Below are 17,821 nucleotides of genomic sequence, written 5' to 3' on the forward strand. Positions count from 1 at the left end.
GGCTGTTTTTGCCTACCCCAGTTGTTAGAAGGCTGGACAGGTAACTGAAGCCCAAAAAGACATTTTATGCTAATGGTTAGCTTTAAAATAAGGTGCTCAGACCCTGTATGATCAGGAGCAGGCTGCTGGGTCACCCACCCACCCCTTTCCCAGCTCATTTCCCACCTTCAGAAAACAGAAAAGGTGTTATGTTTTTCTTGCCTGATCCCCAAAAGACTGTGGACACTTTAAAGAAGATTTTATTTCACCTTTGACAATGTAGGTTTGCAGTCGCACTGCAACACAGACTGCACTATTTTAAAAAAATACTTAGAGCAGGAAATGGAGAGTAGAGAGTGGGTACGAGGGCAGGACAAAGTTGCTGAGATTATAATGTGTTTCCCCCTCCACACAGTCTTATCTATGGTCGCTCACCGGTGGCTTGCACAATTTAGTGTGGTAAATCCAGATTTCTGGATTCCCGAAATTGTGAGTTAAAAATGGCCAAATCACGACCCGGTTACTGAACAGCCTCGGGATGTTGACGTCATCTGGAGGGGGCTCTATATACCGCCAACATGCAAAGGCTGTCCAGGAACATTTTCCTCATGTAGAAATGACCTGTGTGTTTGGACAGAACATACATTTTACTTCTGTTATACAGACACGCTCTTGGCTGCCCATTTGTTATCACTTCATCTCCTGTGCTCCACCATAACAGCTCTGCATATCTGAGCAAAGCCTTCTGCAGGTACAAACCTGCAAATGGGAAAATTCAACAACTGCCTGTACATGTGCTTTCTCCATTGTAACTGCTGCCTTATGAAATATAATGCCTGACGAAGCCAGGAGGGCTCCCATTTTCCTGGCTTCTTACAAACTGAAAAACTGATTTGTTCATTTTCTGCACAGGTAATAGGGCCAGACAATACAAAATGGTTTACAAAGTGGTTGGGCAAATTATTAGGGACTGTGGTCTATACTTTTATATATAGCATACTATATGTAGGGTCATATTATGTATTTTTGCACAGTTTATTGTATTATGATCATTCTTATGCTGTGCTTCAGTTTTTCCTGGATGGTTCCAGATTTATGAAATAATCTTAAAACATTTTCTACTGAATGTCCCATTTTATTGATCATACTGAATCACTGTATGTCATGCACCTTGAGTTCCTGTGGAAAGGTGAACTATAAATAATGTAAATAAATGAATAACTGACTTAATGAATGATTTGACTTACAAGGGACCAATCAATGCTGAATTCCAATTAGTGAAGAAGACAGAGGGTTAGATATGGAGAACTACAAACAGATCTGTCTCCTTCTCCCTGCCCCCCGAAAATTATTATGTAATTCAAATACCATGTTATAAATGTCGGTTGGTTTAATACAGGGATGTTTTCTGATGTTTGATATTTTTATATAACAATGCTGCTATGAAATATATGAATTTCAGATATATGAGTATTTTGGTGTTGTCATTGTAGAAATTCACAAAGAAGAGAAACCTGAAAAACGGGAGACACCTGAGAAACCAGAAAAACGGGAGAAACCAGAAAAACGGGAGAAACCTGAAAAACGGGAGAAACCCAAGTTACCTGAAAAACGAGAGACACCTGAGAAACCTGAAAAATGGGCAAAACCCAAGATACCTGAAAAACGAGAGGCACCTGAGAAACCCAAGAAACTGGAAAAACGGGAGAAACCGGAAAAATTGGAGAAACCGGAAAAATGGGAGAAACCCATGATACCTGAAAAACGAGAGAAACCCAAAAAATGGGAGAAACCCACAATACCTGAAAAACGAGAGAAACCTGAAAAATTGGAGAAACCCAAGAAATCAGAAAGACAGGAGAAACCTGAAAAATTGGATAAACCTGAGAAATCTGAAAAACAGGAAAAACTCAAGAAACTAGAAAAACCCAGTAAAAAGGAAATGCCTAAAGGTAAGAGATAAGTAGTGGGAAATGTCTTGTTAGTCAGTGGCTTCTGAATCAGAGATGCTGTGGATAAACAAAGGAAGATCAATGTAGTTGCACTATTTTGGATCTTGTGTTACCCAAATATAGTAGTGCTTGTGAAAAGGAAACTCCTGCTGCATTCTGCTATTCTGGCCTGAAATTCTGCTCCTGGAATACTAGGTTAAAAGCCTGCTGCATGCTCCAATGCAGTGGGTGCTAGTGGGGGGTTGTTTGGTGGGGAGGTGGAGGGAGGCAAGGTTGGGAAGGTGAAGTGTGGAGTAGGCTCCCGCTCCCTCCTTTACTTTCCCTCTAGAATGCTCTGTGAGGAGTGGATGGCAGCCCTTGGACTGGCAGTCCTCAGGTGCCTGTGTGACCACTGTGTAGGTTGTGGTGGGGTGCAGCTGGCAGCAGCAGAGCAGGTCCACGGCCGCTGGCTCAGGGCTGTTGGCAGCTTGGGGGCACAGAAGCTGGCTGCTCCTCTTGGACAGAGCCACCCCTAGGGGCCACTGGCTCCCCTCGGCCTCCGCCACCACATTGGGACACCTCGTGCACCCAGTGGCAGCTGGCGGCTCATCCTTGTGGCTGCAAGGCACTGCCCAGTGGCAGCTGGGGGCTCATCCTTGTGGCTGCAAGGCACCTCCTTGCAGGCACCACTGATGCCTCGGAGCACCCCCTCCTCATTGTGGCGGCGGCCAGGTTGTCCTGGTGGCCATGGCTGCCAGCTCCTCACAGCCATGGTCACTACCTCCTTGAGGCTGCTGATGCCTTCTCGGGGTCACCTCCTCCTAGGGGCCACTAATGGCACCTCGCAGCTGCCACTAGCTGAGTGAAGCAGCAGCCTGGGCAGGGCTCAGTGGCTGGTAGGGAGTGTGTGGCTGCAAGGTGGTGCATGCCTCGCAAGAAGGTTTTGGGGCGGGTGTTATGGGGCCCAGGTCAATCTGGGTGCTCAGCCAGCTGTGCTGGCCATGCCCAGATTGGCTCGTCCCGCCGGATGTTTCCTGGACAGCAGACCACCCCTAGTGCTGTTTCCAAAATGTATAGAGGCACTATGGTTACAGATTAGACATTAGTGTATGTGTGTGTTTATATATAGAGAGAGGTTCTATACATTTAGAATAAACATTTAGGGAATGTTAAAAAATGTCTTTGTAATGTCTTTGTAATGGCATAAGCATTAGGTCAAGCTTTTTTCCTTCTTAGAAATGGACTGACGATCTGGGGCCAAGGGACCCCTATGATCTGGGGCCAAGGGACCAAGCCCTATGAAGATAGGTTGAGGGACTTGGGAATGTTCAGCCTGGAGAAAAGGAGGTTGAGAGGGGACATGGTAGCCCTCTTTAAGTATTTGAAAGGTTGTCACTTGGTGGAGGGCAGGATGCTGTTTCTGCTGGCTGCAGAGGAGAGGACACGCAGTAATGGGTTTAAACTTCAAGTACAACGATAGAGGCTAGATATCAGGAAAACATTTCTCACAGTCAGTGTAGTTCAGCAGTGGAATAGGCTGCCTAAGGAGGTGGTGAGCTCACTGGCAGTCTTCAAGCAAAGGTTGGATACACATTTTTCTTGGATGCTTTAGGGTGCTTAGGGCTGATCCCGCATTGAGCAGGGGGTTGGATTAGATGACCTGTATGGCCCCTTCCAACTCTATGATTCTATGATTCTATACAACCTGTGTTTAAGATCATTTTACTTGCCAGTTTTCTTTATTGCAAATATGATTCCTTTTGTATGAAAAGGAAGGAGCCTCTCTTTCAGTTTTCCAAGTAGGAAAGACCATTCTTCATCAACATCAACATTTGACCAAGATGTTCCATATGCAAGAATCTCTTGGATGATACTTGCCATATTAAGTCTTAGCAGTCATGCCTCCTTCAACTGTTGGGGGGCTACTACCAGACTTTTTCCATGTACCACTCCAGAAGTCAAGGCAGTTTTATATTGATTTTATCCTACACTTTATTTTGGATTCCAGCAAATCCTACCCAGCATATATTGACATTTTAAACTGATTTTCTCAAGATCTGAAATGGTTTACAGTCACATATACATCTAGTCCATTTTTATCTCATCCTTCCTCCAAGAATCTCAGGACAGTTTGCATTATTATTCCTTACCTAGTGTATCCTCACATTAAGGTGTGAGGCAGGTTAGGCTGAGTGAGAATGACTGGCCAAAGGTCATCCAGCAAGCTTCATGGCAAAGTGAAGATTTGAATTTGAAATTGCATTTCCCTGATCCTAATCCAAGATGGCAACCACCTCACAATTAACGTGTCAGCTTAGATCTAAGGTGAAAACATAGTTTGTTATAGTTAGTTTGGAGAAACTAGGATTCAGCCTGCAGATGATTAATGAATCCTGGCTTGTCTTGGGAAATCCTGTCTTCAGCAGTGTCACTGCTTCTGCTGCCTCCCAGCTATTATTCCAGCCTGCTTCACAAAACCCAGTGGGTAGAAAAGTCCACAAAAGCACACAAGTAATACTTTTTGAAGTCCAGAATAGTGGGTTTTTAAAAGCTTTGTTTGTTAGCAGTTGACTTGCAGGAGCACATTTTGGGCTGGAATAAGACGTGACACACAGTTATTGGCTATAAACATAGCCACAGCTTTATTACCTCCCCACAGGAGGATTGGCACAGCATGGGAGAAGGAGCCTAACCTAGCAGTCAGCGGACTGCACCAAAACCCGTGGCTTCCAGAGGCACGCTGTGGATCCACACTATTCCCAGCCAGGAGAACAGTTCCCCTTGCCTACTGAAGTCTGCCCTACTGGCGGTGACCTATGTGAGGGGAGCCACAAGGTGCCCACCTGCTTTGGCTGCCCCCAGGCTGCCTGGCAACGAACCTCTGGCCTCCCAGCTGGGTAAGCCATTCTAGTTTACATGCCACACCGTATTGAGGCCCTGAACCCCAGGGAGTCCAATCACCCACCAGACTCCCTGCCAACAAGCTCCATCCCATGCAAAACCCACTGCTACGACAAAATATTAACCATTAAACGTCTACCACAGACACAGCCTAGAGGCTGTTTACACATCTTATATTCGGCAGGAGGGAGGAAAGCTGCTATGCGGAGAGCTGGGCAAAGAGGCCAGGACCCACGTGCCTTTACAGGTGTCATGGGTTCTGCCTGCCTCTTAGAATCATAGAATCATAGAATAATAGAGTTGGAAGGGACCTCATGGGTCATCTAGTCCAACCCTATGCAGGACCCTATGCCTATCGCTCATCCACTATAACCACTTTGCCTTCACAGAATCAGCCTCTCTGTCAGATGGCTATCCAGCCTCTATTTAAAAATTTCCAAAGATGGGGCACCCTGCACGGGCCAGAGGGTGGTCACGTCCGCCTCCAACCCACCCTCTACCACGTCAACTGGCGGTGCAGTTGATTCCTTGCTGCGCATTATTGTCTGTAACCCTGTGTACACATTTAAGATTCTTCAAAACTACTAATGTGCATATATTACCATTGCAGTCCATAAAAAGTATCAACAAGTAAAATATTTTAAGCCTTCTTACATAATAATCACCCACCTCCCCTTTTCAGTTTCCAAAATATTTACAGTTTTGGAAAGGTTCTTGTTTGCCAGCTATGTAAAATCTTGATTACTGAAAGAAATGAACCCAGATTTAGTTATTAATGATTCCTGTCCCAATGCCTTAAACACTGAAAAAGACAGGTATGCAATTATAAATTTCTTACCATCCTGATACCTCAATCTTGATGTTTTGTACTTTAATTTTTAAATTTTTCTGTGGATTTTTTTTAAAAAACTAGCTCTTTGTAGTTCTTTATACCAGCAAAATGTTTACTACAAGTAAATATGCTGTCAAAACAGTTTCTGCAAAATTACACACAAAGATAATTAGCTTTTCTTGTAGAAGAAAAGTGGGACAGCAGGTCAAGTGAAAAATAATGGGAGATATAAAGAGCAAAATTTTCTGGGCTCTGTTACTTCATGGTTTCCCCTGGTTTCTGTCCAACACAGGGGAATCTTTGTCAACCTTCCTTAAAATGAGAAGGCAGCTGTGTTTGGAAGAGTGAGGTCTGAGGTGAAGGCCTTGTTTTGTTTTGATTCTATTATGCCCCTTCAATGTTTTCCCCCCTATGTTATAAAAAATATACCTCTTATTTTGCAGTGCACAAAGAAAAGCCAGAAATACATGAAAAACCTGAGAAAAGAGAAAAGCCTGAAAAGAGAGGGAAACCTGAGCTACCTGAAAAACTGGAAAAGAAAGAAAAAGTCATAGGTAAACATCCTTTCCCATGAACTAGTTGATTGTCATGTTCTGAGGCATCTAATGACTGCCAGAGATGTGGGCACATGAACCCCCCCCCCCAAGAACAGGGGTGAAAGACCCCTCCCTTTAATTTCACTCCTCACTGCTATTCTCCCATTTTCCAGTAAATTGTTTATACATCCATCAGCCAATAAGAGGCCAGTCTCTGGGAATGGTGCACAACACTTTCATATTCTTGTCAATGAAGATAAAGACATTTGATATCACATGAGCTATCTAGAGGAGGGGATAAAGTTAGCAAAGGGCAAGAATCAGTGCTGGCTCCAAAAGTAAAACGTGGAAGATTCAGAGGTTTTGAAGATGAAAGAGACTGAATCAAATAGCTGTGGGTTGGGAACATAAAGTGAGATGGATGAAGGAATTTGAAGGTGGTACGGAAGGCAAAAGGTTGTTTAAAGTAGCTAAGGAGGGCTCGGGAAATATGTTACATTCCTTGTATTCAGTTCACACTTTACTGTGAGGAAATTGAGTTCAAAATATGGCGTGAACCAATATTAATTTTATATATGGACCTTTCAGCTCATTACCATTCCACAACACATAAAGCCTGAGAATGATAAAGAAACATACATTTCCAGACTTTAAAAGTTATTGATTTTAAATCAGAAGGCATTAGAATGAATCCCATATTTCTTAGCCTGAAGTAATAGTTCCCTTTGCAGAATTAAAACTCTGAGTCCTCACTGTTGACTGGCATGACCAAAGTCAGTTACCAGCTGAGGCAGAAAAAAGCTATGTCGGCGCCAGTGGAACGCGAGTGCAACAGGGTTGCTAGCCCACAGTGCTGAGCTCTTTCGGAGGGGTGGCCATACAGCAGCAGGTAGCAGGTGAGTGTTGGTGCAGCCCAGCCAGGGTGGCTGGCTTGGCTCTGCAGAGCTGAGACTTGTGGTTTCTCCCCCTACCCACCATAACCCATTTCCTATTGACATTGAAAATGTGGATACAAATTACCAAATGGAACTGGCTGAACTGCAGAATTGTGACTCTCTGAAAGACGCATTCAAGTCAAGCAGCCTTCCTAATTTCTATGCATCTCTCTCTGATACATATCCTAATCTCAGGAACTATGCACTAAAAATAGCCACCATCTTTGGCAGCACTTATGTCTGTGAACAGACTTTTTCCAGTATGAAACATCTGAAATCTCCAACCAGATATAGACTAACCGATGCACACTTGCATCACTTGTTACAACTAGCAGTGACAAATATGGAACGGGACATTGACCATCTCATTAGCCAAAAGCAGGCCCATAGTTCCCATTAAAATACTGGCAAGTTTGTTGATTTAACTTTACTAGTTCTTCATTTTAAATATTGTATTTGTTCCCATTTTGTTTTTTTACTTCAAAATAAGATATGTGCAGTGTGCATAGGAATTTTTTCATAGTTTGTTTTTTAAACTATAGACCGGCCCTCTAACGGTCTGAGGGACAGTGAACTGGCCCCCTGTTTAAAAAGTTTGAGGACCCTGGAGTAAGCCTTTTGCTCCAATGGAAGGTGACAGGGGAAAGTGCCACCATTAGCCAAATGGATCTAAGGTCTGGGACCGTTGTACCTGTGACACTGTCTTCTGTACTTCGCCCTCAAAGACAACTATGATTGAGCACATAGAATCAGTTCAAGGTCCCTGGCCTCAAAGAAATAAAACTTGCTTCAACCAGAGCCAGGGCCTTTTCAATCCTAGAGCCAGCCTTTCAGAATACTGTTCCAAGTGAGATCTGGGGCCTGCAGAACTTAACAGTTCATCGGGGGCTGTAAAAGAGAGCTGTTCTGTCAGGTCTATGGTTGAGGCTTACATACATACCATAAATGAACCAACCTTCTTAGATGCTTGGACATAATTGGAAACAAATATGTACCTGACGGATGTATTAAGAAAGCACTTTATTCCCCTTCCTTTTTGATAGAGAAATGGCAGTGAACTTTTGGATTGTTTTAAAATGTAAATTATTAGTTTTAAATACCTGAACTATTTTAATCTACTGTAAATTATAAACTATTGTGAACTGCCAAGGCATATTAATTTGAGAACAGATAAATAAGTAAATAAATATATGAGTCAACATCATGCCTGGACATAATGACTGAAATCGCATCTTGAGTTTCTTTGAAATGTTCTTTAGGGCAGGGCATAATGAACTACAGTCTTGCCACAAGGCCTTGAATAGTAAATATTAAATAAATTGTCATCATTCAGGGGAGTCTTCTCCCAACCTCCATGGCTGTTTCTTCTCAGTGACCCATTATGCACGGGGGAAATAACGCACATTCGGGGTGGAATGGCAGTGACTAAAATCACCGATAGCGCACGGAGCCGACTGCAACCGGCCGCAGCTTCGGTGCATGCCGCCAAAAAAGCCGCGTCAGTGAAACGCGGAAGAAAGCGCAGCTTCCGGGTGACCTGGCGCAACCAGAAGCGGCGCCCGGATCGCCACGTGCATAATCGGTTACTCTGGGTTTTGCCGCCGCTGCGCCCCGCCCCGTGCATAACCGGTGTGCGTCGCGTCTTCCCCCTCCGCGTTTTCCATGTGACCCGAAATCGCCGTTTCGGCGGCCGTGCATAATGGGCCAGTATCAGACCACAATATACTCAGCTTTGCACAGGATGTTGTTATTTTTAGTCACAGGGAAGTAGAAGCTTACTGCCGCTGTTTTTAGATTTTAAAATTCTTATGTGTATAGCCTGAAATTTTATCTGATCAGCTTTTAAAATTCAGGGAAGGGTAGTGAGGTGGAAAAAAACCCAAAGCATTGCTTTTAATTAAATAAGATAATGAACCAGGATGGTTGCAGTTAAAGCTGTAGACAGAAAAAAAAGACTAATTAATTTTGTGATTGCTGAATTGTTTGTAGATAGGGTGATGTTAAATGTAAAACACTTTATTCTTTAGAGACTTGAATAACATATCATAGGTTTTCATAATATGCTTGTATACCAGCAGTCATTTTTTTTGTACGTTGAAACCACAAGAAGGATATTTCACACACACATAGCAAGAGCTTATCAATTTGAACAAAATCACTCTTTTTTAAAGGTTCAGTTAGGTAGCAATGTTGGTCTTCAGCAGAAGACCTAGTTCCAAGCCCAATAGAACATTAAAGATCAGTAAGATTTCCAGGGTCTCAGCTTTCAAGAGGCAAGGCTCCCCTCGCCGTTCCTTAGCTGTGGCTTATGACATAATAAGTATGTCAGTTTATCCGTCAGTTTGGCTGCAACAGGCTAACTCACTAATCCCTCACATAGAACAAGGGTGCAATGTACCAAGATGATTTCCAGCCTAATGGGCCAGAATGAGCAGTTCCTTAGTTTGGGATCTTTTACCATTACGTTTTGCATCATAACAGTAATAAGCATTAAAATGTCAACAGGAAAACCAGCAACAAAATAAAAAAGGCTCACAATAGTGTGCAAAAGCACTCTAAACCCTATATGAAAAATGGGAATGAGACAATGGTGTTCTTTACAGGGCTTATTAAAACTCATGGGACGTAGGAAATAAGAAAACGTTACTTGCCTGAGACCCTGAAGGGGATGACTTTAAATTAAAATATTCAGTAATATGTTGACAGTTTTTTTATTAGGCGGTATATAAATCAGATAAGCAAATAATAATAAATAACCTTCCATGGCCTCTATTATATCCCCAGGATCAACTGTTACATTAACTGCTTCAGCAGAAATCATGGGTTGTACATTATATCCATTATATGATTATGCCATGGAATTGCCATGAAAAGCAACGTTGCTCTCTCTGGCTCAAAGACTATTTGTGCATTATTTCCAAGGTTGATGGATGATAATAAAAAACTGATTATATTGTACTTGCCTGTAAAGAAAATGACTTGCTTAAGGCAAATGGACATGTGGTATTTGCAGGAGCACTTACGGTCATTTTTCATTTTAGTGTATTGAATTTAAGGCTTTCTTGAGGCATAATCATGTTTCAGTATTTTCAGAGGCCAGTTGGGTTAAGGTTCATGCCCCGCAGAGAATGGCACTATCGACAGACAAAACTGCTGTTGCCTGAAATAACAGCTGATAAACCAGGCTTTAAACATGGTAGCCAATTGTCATGATCCGTCTTGTATGGGTGATACGATCTTTGTCTTGATCTTTAAAAATATAAATCACATCTAATTGTTTAAAACCCTGGTGAAAACAAGGCAGCAGGCATGCACTGTAGCTAAGCATATGAACCCTTAAAAAAATACTGTAATCCCATGATGCTTTAGCTATCTGATGGAGAAGGAGGAGTGGAAATAGACTTTCACATTCTGAAAGCCTCTCTCTCCCCTTCACCAACACCCATGTGCTGAATGGTTTTCTTTACAGGCAAGTACAATATAATCGGGGGGGGGGGGGTTATTATCTGTTTTTAATTGTCAGCTGGCTTGAGTTCCATAAGAAAGACAGGCAGTTAATAAATGTTTTGGTGCTGTCAAGTCACAGCCGATTGATGGCGATCCCATAGGGTTTTGAAGACAAGAGATGCTCAGAAGTGGCTTGCCATTGCCTGCCTTTGTGTCAAAACCCTGGCCTTCTTTGGTGATCTCTCATCCAAATACTTACAAGGTCTAACCCTGCTTAGTTTCTGAGATTTGCCACTCTTCCTTGACTCATGATGTTTCCTGAACTGTCCCCCTTCTACCCAATGTTCTTCTTTCCCTTGCTATTCTTTATTATGCTATACTATTATCCCTTGAATGAAAGTACTGTATCATTTCTATTGCTTTCTATTGCTTTCTAGTACCTGCCAAAGAGAAGCCTTCAAAGCAAGAAAAGCTTAAAAAGAAAGCACCTACTTCACCGAAAGGTATTTTTATCTATTGGATTCAGTGCAGAAGTGAACTTGCCATGAAGTGGCCTATCTCAGGTAGCAGGTGATAGGTGCTACAGAAGGCATTCAAAATGCTAGCAAATGTGACCTGGTAGATCAGGAAATACAACCTTTTGAAATTACCAGGAAGTTCTGTATGAACAGGCTAGTGCTGCTCCATTCATACTACCAAAGGTCCCACGAAGAACTTTTCAGTGGATTGCATTCCTCGTTAATTAATAACAGAGATAGTTGCCATTTTGGGTGTTCTGTCAAAGGTTCCAAGATCTTGGGCCAGTGCTTGTTTTAGCTTAGTGTGTACAGTACTTCTAGTAACTGAGCAAGCAACCTACTCTATATGGAGTAATTGTGTGGATATCAAGAAGTCATGGCTGTTGTCCTTTTCCTCCAAAGATATGCCTATAACAAAGTATTTTAATTGTGTATCAGTTTTCTATTTAGTGAGGATCGGGATATTTCAGTTGTTGTTTACCATGCCTCGGTCTGTGATATTCATAGAATCTAAAAATAGTCCCTTTATTTATTGCAACAACTTTTTCATTCCAACATATTACGTGCATTTCTCCCACTGACAGCTTTACTTTTATTCTGCAGCAAGGCAAGTAAGGATGCCTAGATAAGATATACATATCTTGCAATGACCACACACACTGTAGGGAGTGAGGAGCCAGTTTGCTATCTTTTTATTGCTCTATTTTTAAATATACTTAGGGACAAAGTAAAAAAGTGTATCTATAAATTTCTGACCAAACTCTTCTTCACCACTGCTATTATGGTTTTTTGGGGGAGGGGGATACATTATTTTTTACAAATGTATTAACATTGATAATTTGGCAAGGTTCCCTTCTCCAAGGCAGAGCACAGCCCATGTAATAAATGAATGATAACATTTACCTCTACCACCACTACTATCTGTCCAATTTTGGCTGTTTTCATCCCTTCTGTCATAAATAAACTAATTCTATCTATTCTAGAGCCTCTTGTGGCGCAGAGTGATAAGGCAGCCGTCTGAAAGCTTTGCCCATGAGGCTGGGAGTTCAATCCCAGCAGCCGGCTCAAGGTTGACTCAGCCTTCCATCCTTCCGAGGTCGGTAAAATGAGTACCCAGCTTGCTGGGGGGTAAACGGTAATTACTGGGGAAGGCACTGGCAAACCACCCCGTATTGAGTCTGCCATGAAAACGCTGGAGGGCGTCACCCCAAGGGTCAGACATGACTCGGTGCTTGCACAGGGGATACCTTTACCTTTACCTTTATCTATTCTAATTCTATTGCACCCAAAGGGTGCTTGTTAATGGTTCATCATTCTCTTGGAGAGGAGTGACAAGTGGAGTGCCTCAGGGAACTGAGGCCCTGTGTTGTTCAACATATTCATAAACGATTTGAATGAAGGAATAGAGGGGATGCTTACTAAATTTGCAGATGATACTAAACCGGGAGGGTAGCAAACACAACTGAAGACAGAATCAGAATACAGGATGATCTTGACAGGCTGGAAAACTGGACTAAAATGAATAAAATCAATTTCAATAGTGATAAATGTAAAGTTCTGCATTTAGGTAGTAAAAATCATATGCATCACTATAGGATGGGCAAGACCTGTTGTGGCAGTAGTAAGTGCAAAAAGTAACCAGGGGTCTAAACATGAGTCAGCAGTGTGACTCAGTGGCTAAAAAGACAAATGGGATTTGGGGCTGTATCAAACGATGTATAGTATCCAGATATCATGAGGTGACAGTCCAGCTTTACTCTGCTATGGTTAGACCTCACTTAGAGTACTGTGTTCACCACAATTGAAGATGAATGTAGACAAAATAGAGCATGTCCACAGGAAGACAACGAAAATGGTGAGGGGTTTTGAGACCAAGATGTATGAGGTAAGGTTGAGGAAGCTTGGTCTGTTTAGCCTGGAGAGAAGATGACTAAGAGGTATTATGATAGCTGTTGCCAAGTACCTGAAGGGCTATCACATAGAGGATGGAGCAGAGGAGTTGTTTGCTGCCCCAGAGGGTTGGACCAGAACCAATGGGATGAAATTATTTGAAGAGAAAAGAAGGCAATGACTTACCAAAGCCGCCCATTGACGGGCGGAGGAGCAGGCGAAAAAGAAAAGGAACAGGAAGGGACGGTCGGCTGACACGTCAAGGACAGCACAACGGCGGGCGTGAGGGTGGAGCAAGGCGACGGGCTATAAATTGCGCCACGTGCGCTAGCCCAGCCTCATTTGCCACCCGGAGCTGCTGACAACGGAAGGCTTTTCCCTCCCACCCTCCTTATATTACTGTTGTCACTATTGTTTTTACATCGTGGTTACCAGTTAATGCTGTTGTGTGTTAAGTTATGTCACAGCTGGCAGAATGGCATAGGGGGAGCCTGAGTATTGGGGGAGTACAGCTTTTGGCCCGACACCCAGGCTGGGACCTCTTGGCTGGGCATGAGTGACCTAACCCTTCAGGGAAAGGTCAGGGATTCACGCAGCCGGGTGGCCCGAGGTTGGACCAAAGGAGGTGTGCGCCCCGTGCGGTACCTTGGGTGGGGCACTTCCCAAGTAGGGTCCTAGTGGCCAAGGACTCCTTGCTCCCGGTTGGGAGAAGGGAGGGGTTCCTGGTAAGGCCACTAGGAGTAGCTGGTGGGGTGTAGTCGGCTGACCACAGGACAGGCTCTCCCCTATGTCCAACCAACACTACAGATTCTGTTATTAAAGCTGTGGCCGGTTTTTCCAATAAAATCAATAAGGTAAGCATTTTCTTTGGAGCCAGGTTTGCCCTCCTGCCTGTCAATTGTCAGCTGAACATCCGGAAGAAGTTCCTGACAGTTAGAGCAGTTCCTCAGTGGAACAGGCGTCCTCAGGAGGTGGTAGGTTCTCCTTCTTTGGAAGTTTTTAAGCAGAGCCATCTGACAGAAATGCTGATTCTGTGAATTTAGGCAGACTGTAAGTGGGTGGGCATAAGGGGTTGTGTCTGAGCTTGCCTCTTGGGACCCGTTCTTGCATGTCCAGGGAAATGCTGATTACCACTTTGGGGTCAGAAGACAAATTTCCTCCAGATCAGACTGACCAAGGATTCTGATTTTTGTTTTGGTTTGTTTGTTTTTTAGGGTGGGGCATCATCTGGACATGGAATTGGGTGGGCAGGTAGTTGTGAATTTCCGGCATTCTGCAGGGAATTGGACTAGATGACCGTGGAGGGCTCTTCCAACTCTATGATTCTATTATTCTATCTGTGACCTGTGGATTCTGCATCAACATCACTTTTATCTTTTCTGCACTCACCCTTACCTTATATTAGTTCGTCAAATTAACCAGAGCCTCCAGAGTTCCAGATTAAACCTCCAGATTAAGCATCCAAGACATACTTTTTCTCTTCTAAAAAGTATGTATTGGATGCTTAATTAATAGCATATTAATGACATGACCCATAGCTTTGGATAAGTTTTGTGCTGACTTCAGGTAGGTTTTGAATAGCATCAATGATAGTTACAATTTTTGTTGAATTTATTTCATTGAGTCATAGAAGCAGCATCTCTGAGCAGATATACAAAAGACCCAACTATAGACAGTTGTTCAAGTCATTATGGAAATTTACAGAGAGATCCAGAAATAGCAGCAGGGTAGTATACCCTCATCCTTTAGATGTTGTTGTTGTTATGTGCGAAGTTGTGTCCGACCCATCGCGACCCCATGGACAATGATCCTCCAGGCCTTCCTGTCCTCTACCATTCCCCGGAGTCCATTTAAGTTTGCACCTACTGCTTCAGTGACTCCATCCAGCCACCTCATTCTCTGTCGTCCCCTTCTTCTTTTGCCCTCGATCGCTCCCAGCATTGGGCTCTTCTCCAGGGAGTCCTTCCTTCTCATGAGGTGGCCAAAGTATTTGAGTTTCATCTTCAGCATCTGGCCTTCTAAAGAGCAGTCAGGGTTGATCTCCTCTAGGACATCCTTTAGATATAGTTCAACAATTAGGGATTCTCCATACTGGAAACTCAGTTGAAAAATGTTGAGGAAAACTGTTATCATTCAGGAATACCTGGAGTTGCTCTATCACAAGCTCAATTGACTTCTTCAGAATGGGTGGATTGGATACCAGTCTGGTTAGGTCATCATTATAACCATGAATTTTCTCAGAAGGTGAGTCCTCATCTGGCTTATGGGATACTACAGTGTTACATTTTCTTTCTAATTTTGTTAACATTTACACTAAACCACTTGGATAGCTCATCTTGAAATTTTGATAACAATGTTATCACTATGTTGGTGACATGCCTCTACCTTTCCTTTCAATTAAGCTCTTAAACTAGTGTTTGACAGCAGCAAAGGGATGGAGGTTGGAAAATAAACTGAATCTTAGTCCAGACAGGATGAAAATACGGAGATTCTAGAAACCAATTAATGACAAGCTTCCCTTCAAGCCAGCAGAAGAGGCTCCTTTTGTCTTTTTTTTAACTCCTGAAAAACCTGATACCCTAGACAATCACCTATGTCTTCTTAGTGATTGGGCTGGTCTGCCTTGTAGTTTCATTAAACCCAGAAGCTTCACTGTGAAGGTCAAGAAACATAACCCATTTTTTTTGGGGGGGGCAGCTCACCCCCATTTTTATCTCAGCTGTTCACAATACAATACTGTTAACATTAACTATAACATCTTTTCTGAAGGACAAACTACTGAATAAATTTATAACGTAAATATCTCAAAATAATATCTACATTTGAAAGTTGATAAACATGATATATTTTTATTTATTTATTTAATTTGTATACTGTTCTCCCCTAAAGCTCAGGGTGGTTCACATAGAATATTAACAGGAATAATCAAGCTCAGTGATTATAATGAATGACGGTAACAGTAATAATAATAACAATAGTAACAATAAACAAAGAAGATATAATGGTATCAGAGTATAATTTACAGAGTAAAAAGTCTAACAGGCCCATGATTGGTCAGATAAAAAGATAGAGGTTCCAGGGCCCAGTAAATGCTGTTTAGTTTTGGTCGACCTCAACCAAATGCCTGGTGGAGGAACTCCCTTTTGCAGACTCTGCAGAACTGTTTTAGTTCTGTTAGGGCCCTGATCTCCTCTCGGAGTTTGTTACACCAGGCGGGGGCCAGGTCAAGTGGACTTCCTTGGGGCCAGGGATCACTAGCTAGTTGGAGGTGGACAGCTGCCTAGTATTGCTAAGAAGATATAAAATTAAAGTTTGTTATTGCAATTGCTAAACAATGTTGGGGTCATTTTGAGTAGGTTTTGGTAGAATTTAGGAATACAGACTATAAGAATAATGTAAAGACATCATGTGCATTTTGTGAGGGAGCTAAAAGGTGTATAATTGGCTATACTGACAAAGATTGGTAAACAGTGCTAAGGTTCTTAGTGAGGCTTGCATATAAGTATCTCATCCATGTTAATGCATCAAACAACCAGAAATCAATATTGACATTCCAGAGACATGGTACTTGAAATCCATGTAAATGTCTTTTCTAAGTAGATTATTCTGTATGATTTTTACAGCAGCTTTAGTAGCGGAAAAGGTGAAGCTTGAACAAGAAAAAATTGAAAAGAAACTTCCTCCAAAAGGTATTTTCCTTTTATTAATTTCATTTTTTCAAGCATTGATTTTCAATAGTTCCCCTCCCAATCCAAAGGTAGGCAATTTAAATCCGATGCCTCTTGATGAGATGTGTCCTGCAGTTCTTATGCAGCAGGAATAACTCTGGATTAATAACCATAATAAAGGCTGTTCAATTTAGGACTGAAGTTTTGTTTCAGTATGCAATGAAATTTGAACAATTTCAGAATTCTTTGTCAAGATCAGAAGAACATGAGGCCTAATCACTTGGGAGAGTTAATGGCAAATTATGCCAATTACTTCTAAAGAATAAAATTAATCATTACAAGATAATATTTTAAGGGTTGTGGTTGTGGTGGTTTACTATAAAGATATCTTGGTCTGATTTCCTCAGATGCTGTGAGATATTGATTCTTTTTAACCTACTAGATTTGCTGAAAGTAATTTATTCACAATTGTACACTTTAAAATATGAATAACCTTTTTGCAACACAATAGCACAATTGTAATATCTCTTTGATTTTGAGCAGCATCATTATCTCTAGCATTATTGATGAGTGGTAGAAGAAGGCAGAAGCGGTTAGTATCTGAGTGTTGATGAATATAGAATGACAATTGTTGCATGCAGACGTGAGGAAGTCTGCAGAGTAGGTTCATGTCCATTCTGTTTCGAGAACTGAGGCAACTTCTTGATTTCCTGCTTTGGGCTGAAGGCAGATACCCCGTCTGCTTACAAATCATATAAATTCTAATAATGTTGATAGTAGGTAACATGCCAGCCTTCAAGGAAGGGGTACAGAAGAGATAACCTTATATCTCCAAGCAAGTGGATCAAGTAAAACCCAATGCCAGAAGGAAAGGCAACTTGTATCACCTGCATCTAGACGATCAGACCTGAGGATAATGAGATTGCAGTCCTAGGGGCAGGGGAGGAAGGGAGTGCCCAAAGGGAAACAAATGAAACACACAACATAACTGGAGATAAAAGAGGCCACAACTTTATGGAACACAAGTGTAAGATTTTTTTCCCAGCATAAGGCATGGATTCAGCATAAGATGACCTATCTTTCAGCCCATGGCACCAGCCAACCTCATGCCTACCTACTGCAATGTGGTGTGCTATGTTCTGGAGTCCTACATGGGCACAAGCCACTGTGTAATTCTCTTGCCA

General features: G+C 42.3%; 1 protein-coding gene across 11 annotated transcripts in view; it reads left to right on the plus strand.

Moving 5' to 3' along the window:
- Window positions 1-17,821, plus strand: part of TRDN (triadin) — a 296,487-nt gene that overhangs the window by 88,495 nt on the left and 190,171 nt on the right. For all 11 annotated transcript variants that reach the window (XM_077300566.1, XM_077300474.1, XM_077300511.1 and 8 more), the window contains 4 exons: window positions 1,473-1,931; window positions 6,087-6,197; window positions 10,999-11,064; window positions 16,593-16,658. In XM_077300566.1, the coding sequence (XP_077156681.1) occupies window positions 1,473-1,931; window positions 6,087-6,197; window positions 10,999-11,064; window positions 16,593-16,658 (702 nt within the window). The remainder of the gene's footprint in view (window positions 1-1,472; window positions 1,932-6,086; window positions 6,198-10,998; window positions 11,065-16,592; window positions 16,659-17,821) is intronic.

Source organism: Paroedura picta, chromosome 1, assembly GCF_049243985.1.
Source record: "Paroedura picta isolate Pp20150507F chromosome 1, Ppicta_v3.0, whole genome shotgun sequence".
In the NCBI taxonomy this organism is placed as follows: Eukaryota; Metazoa; Chordata; class Lepidosauria; order Squamata; family Gekkonidae; genus Paroedura; species Paroedura picta.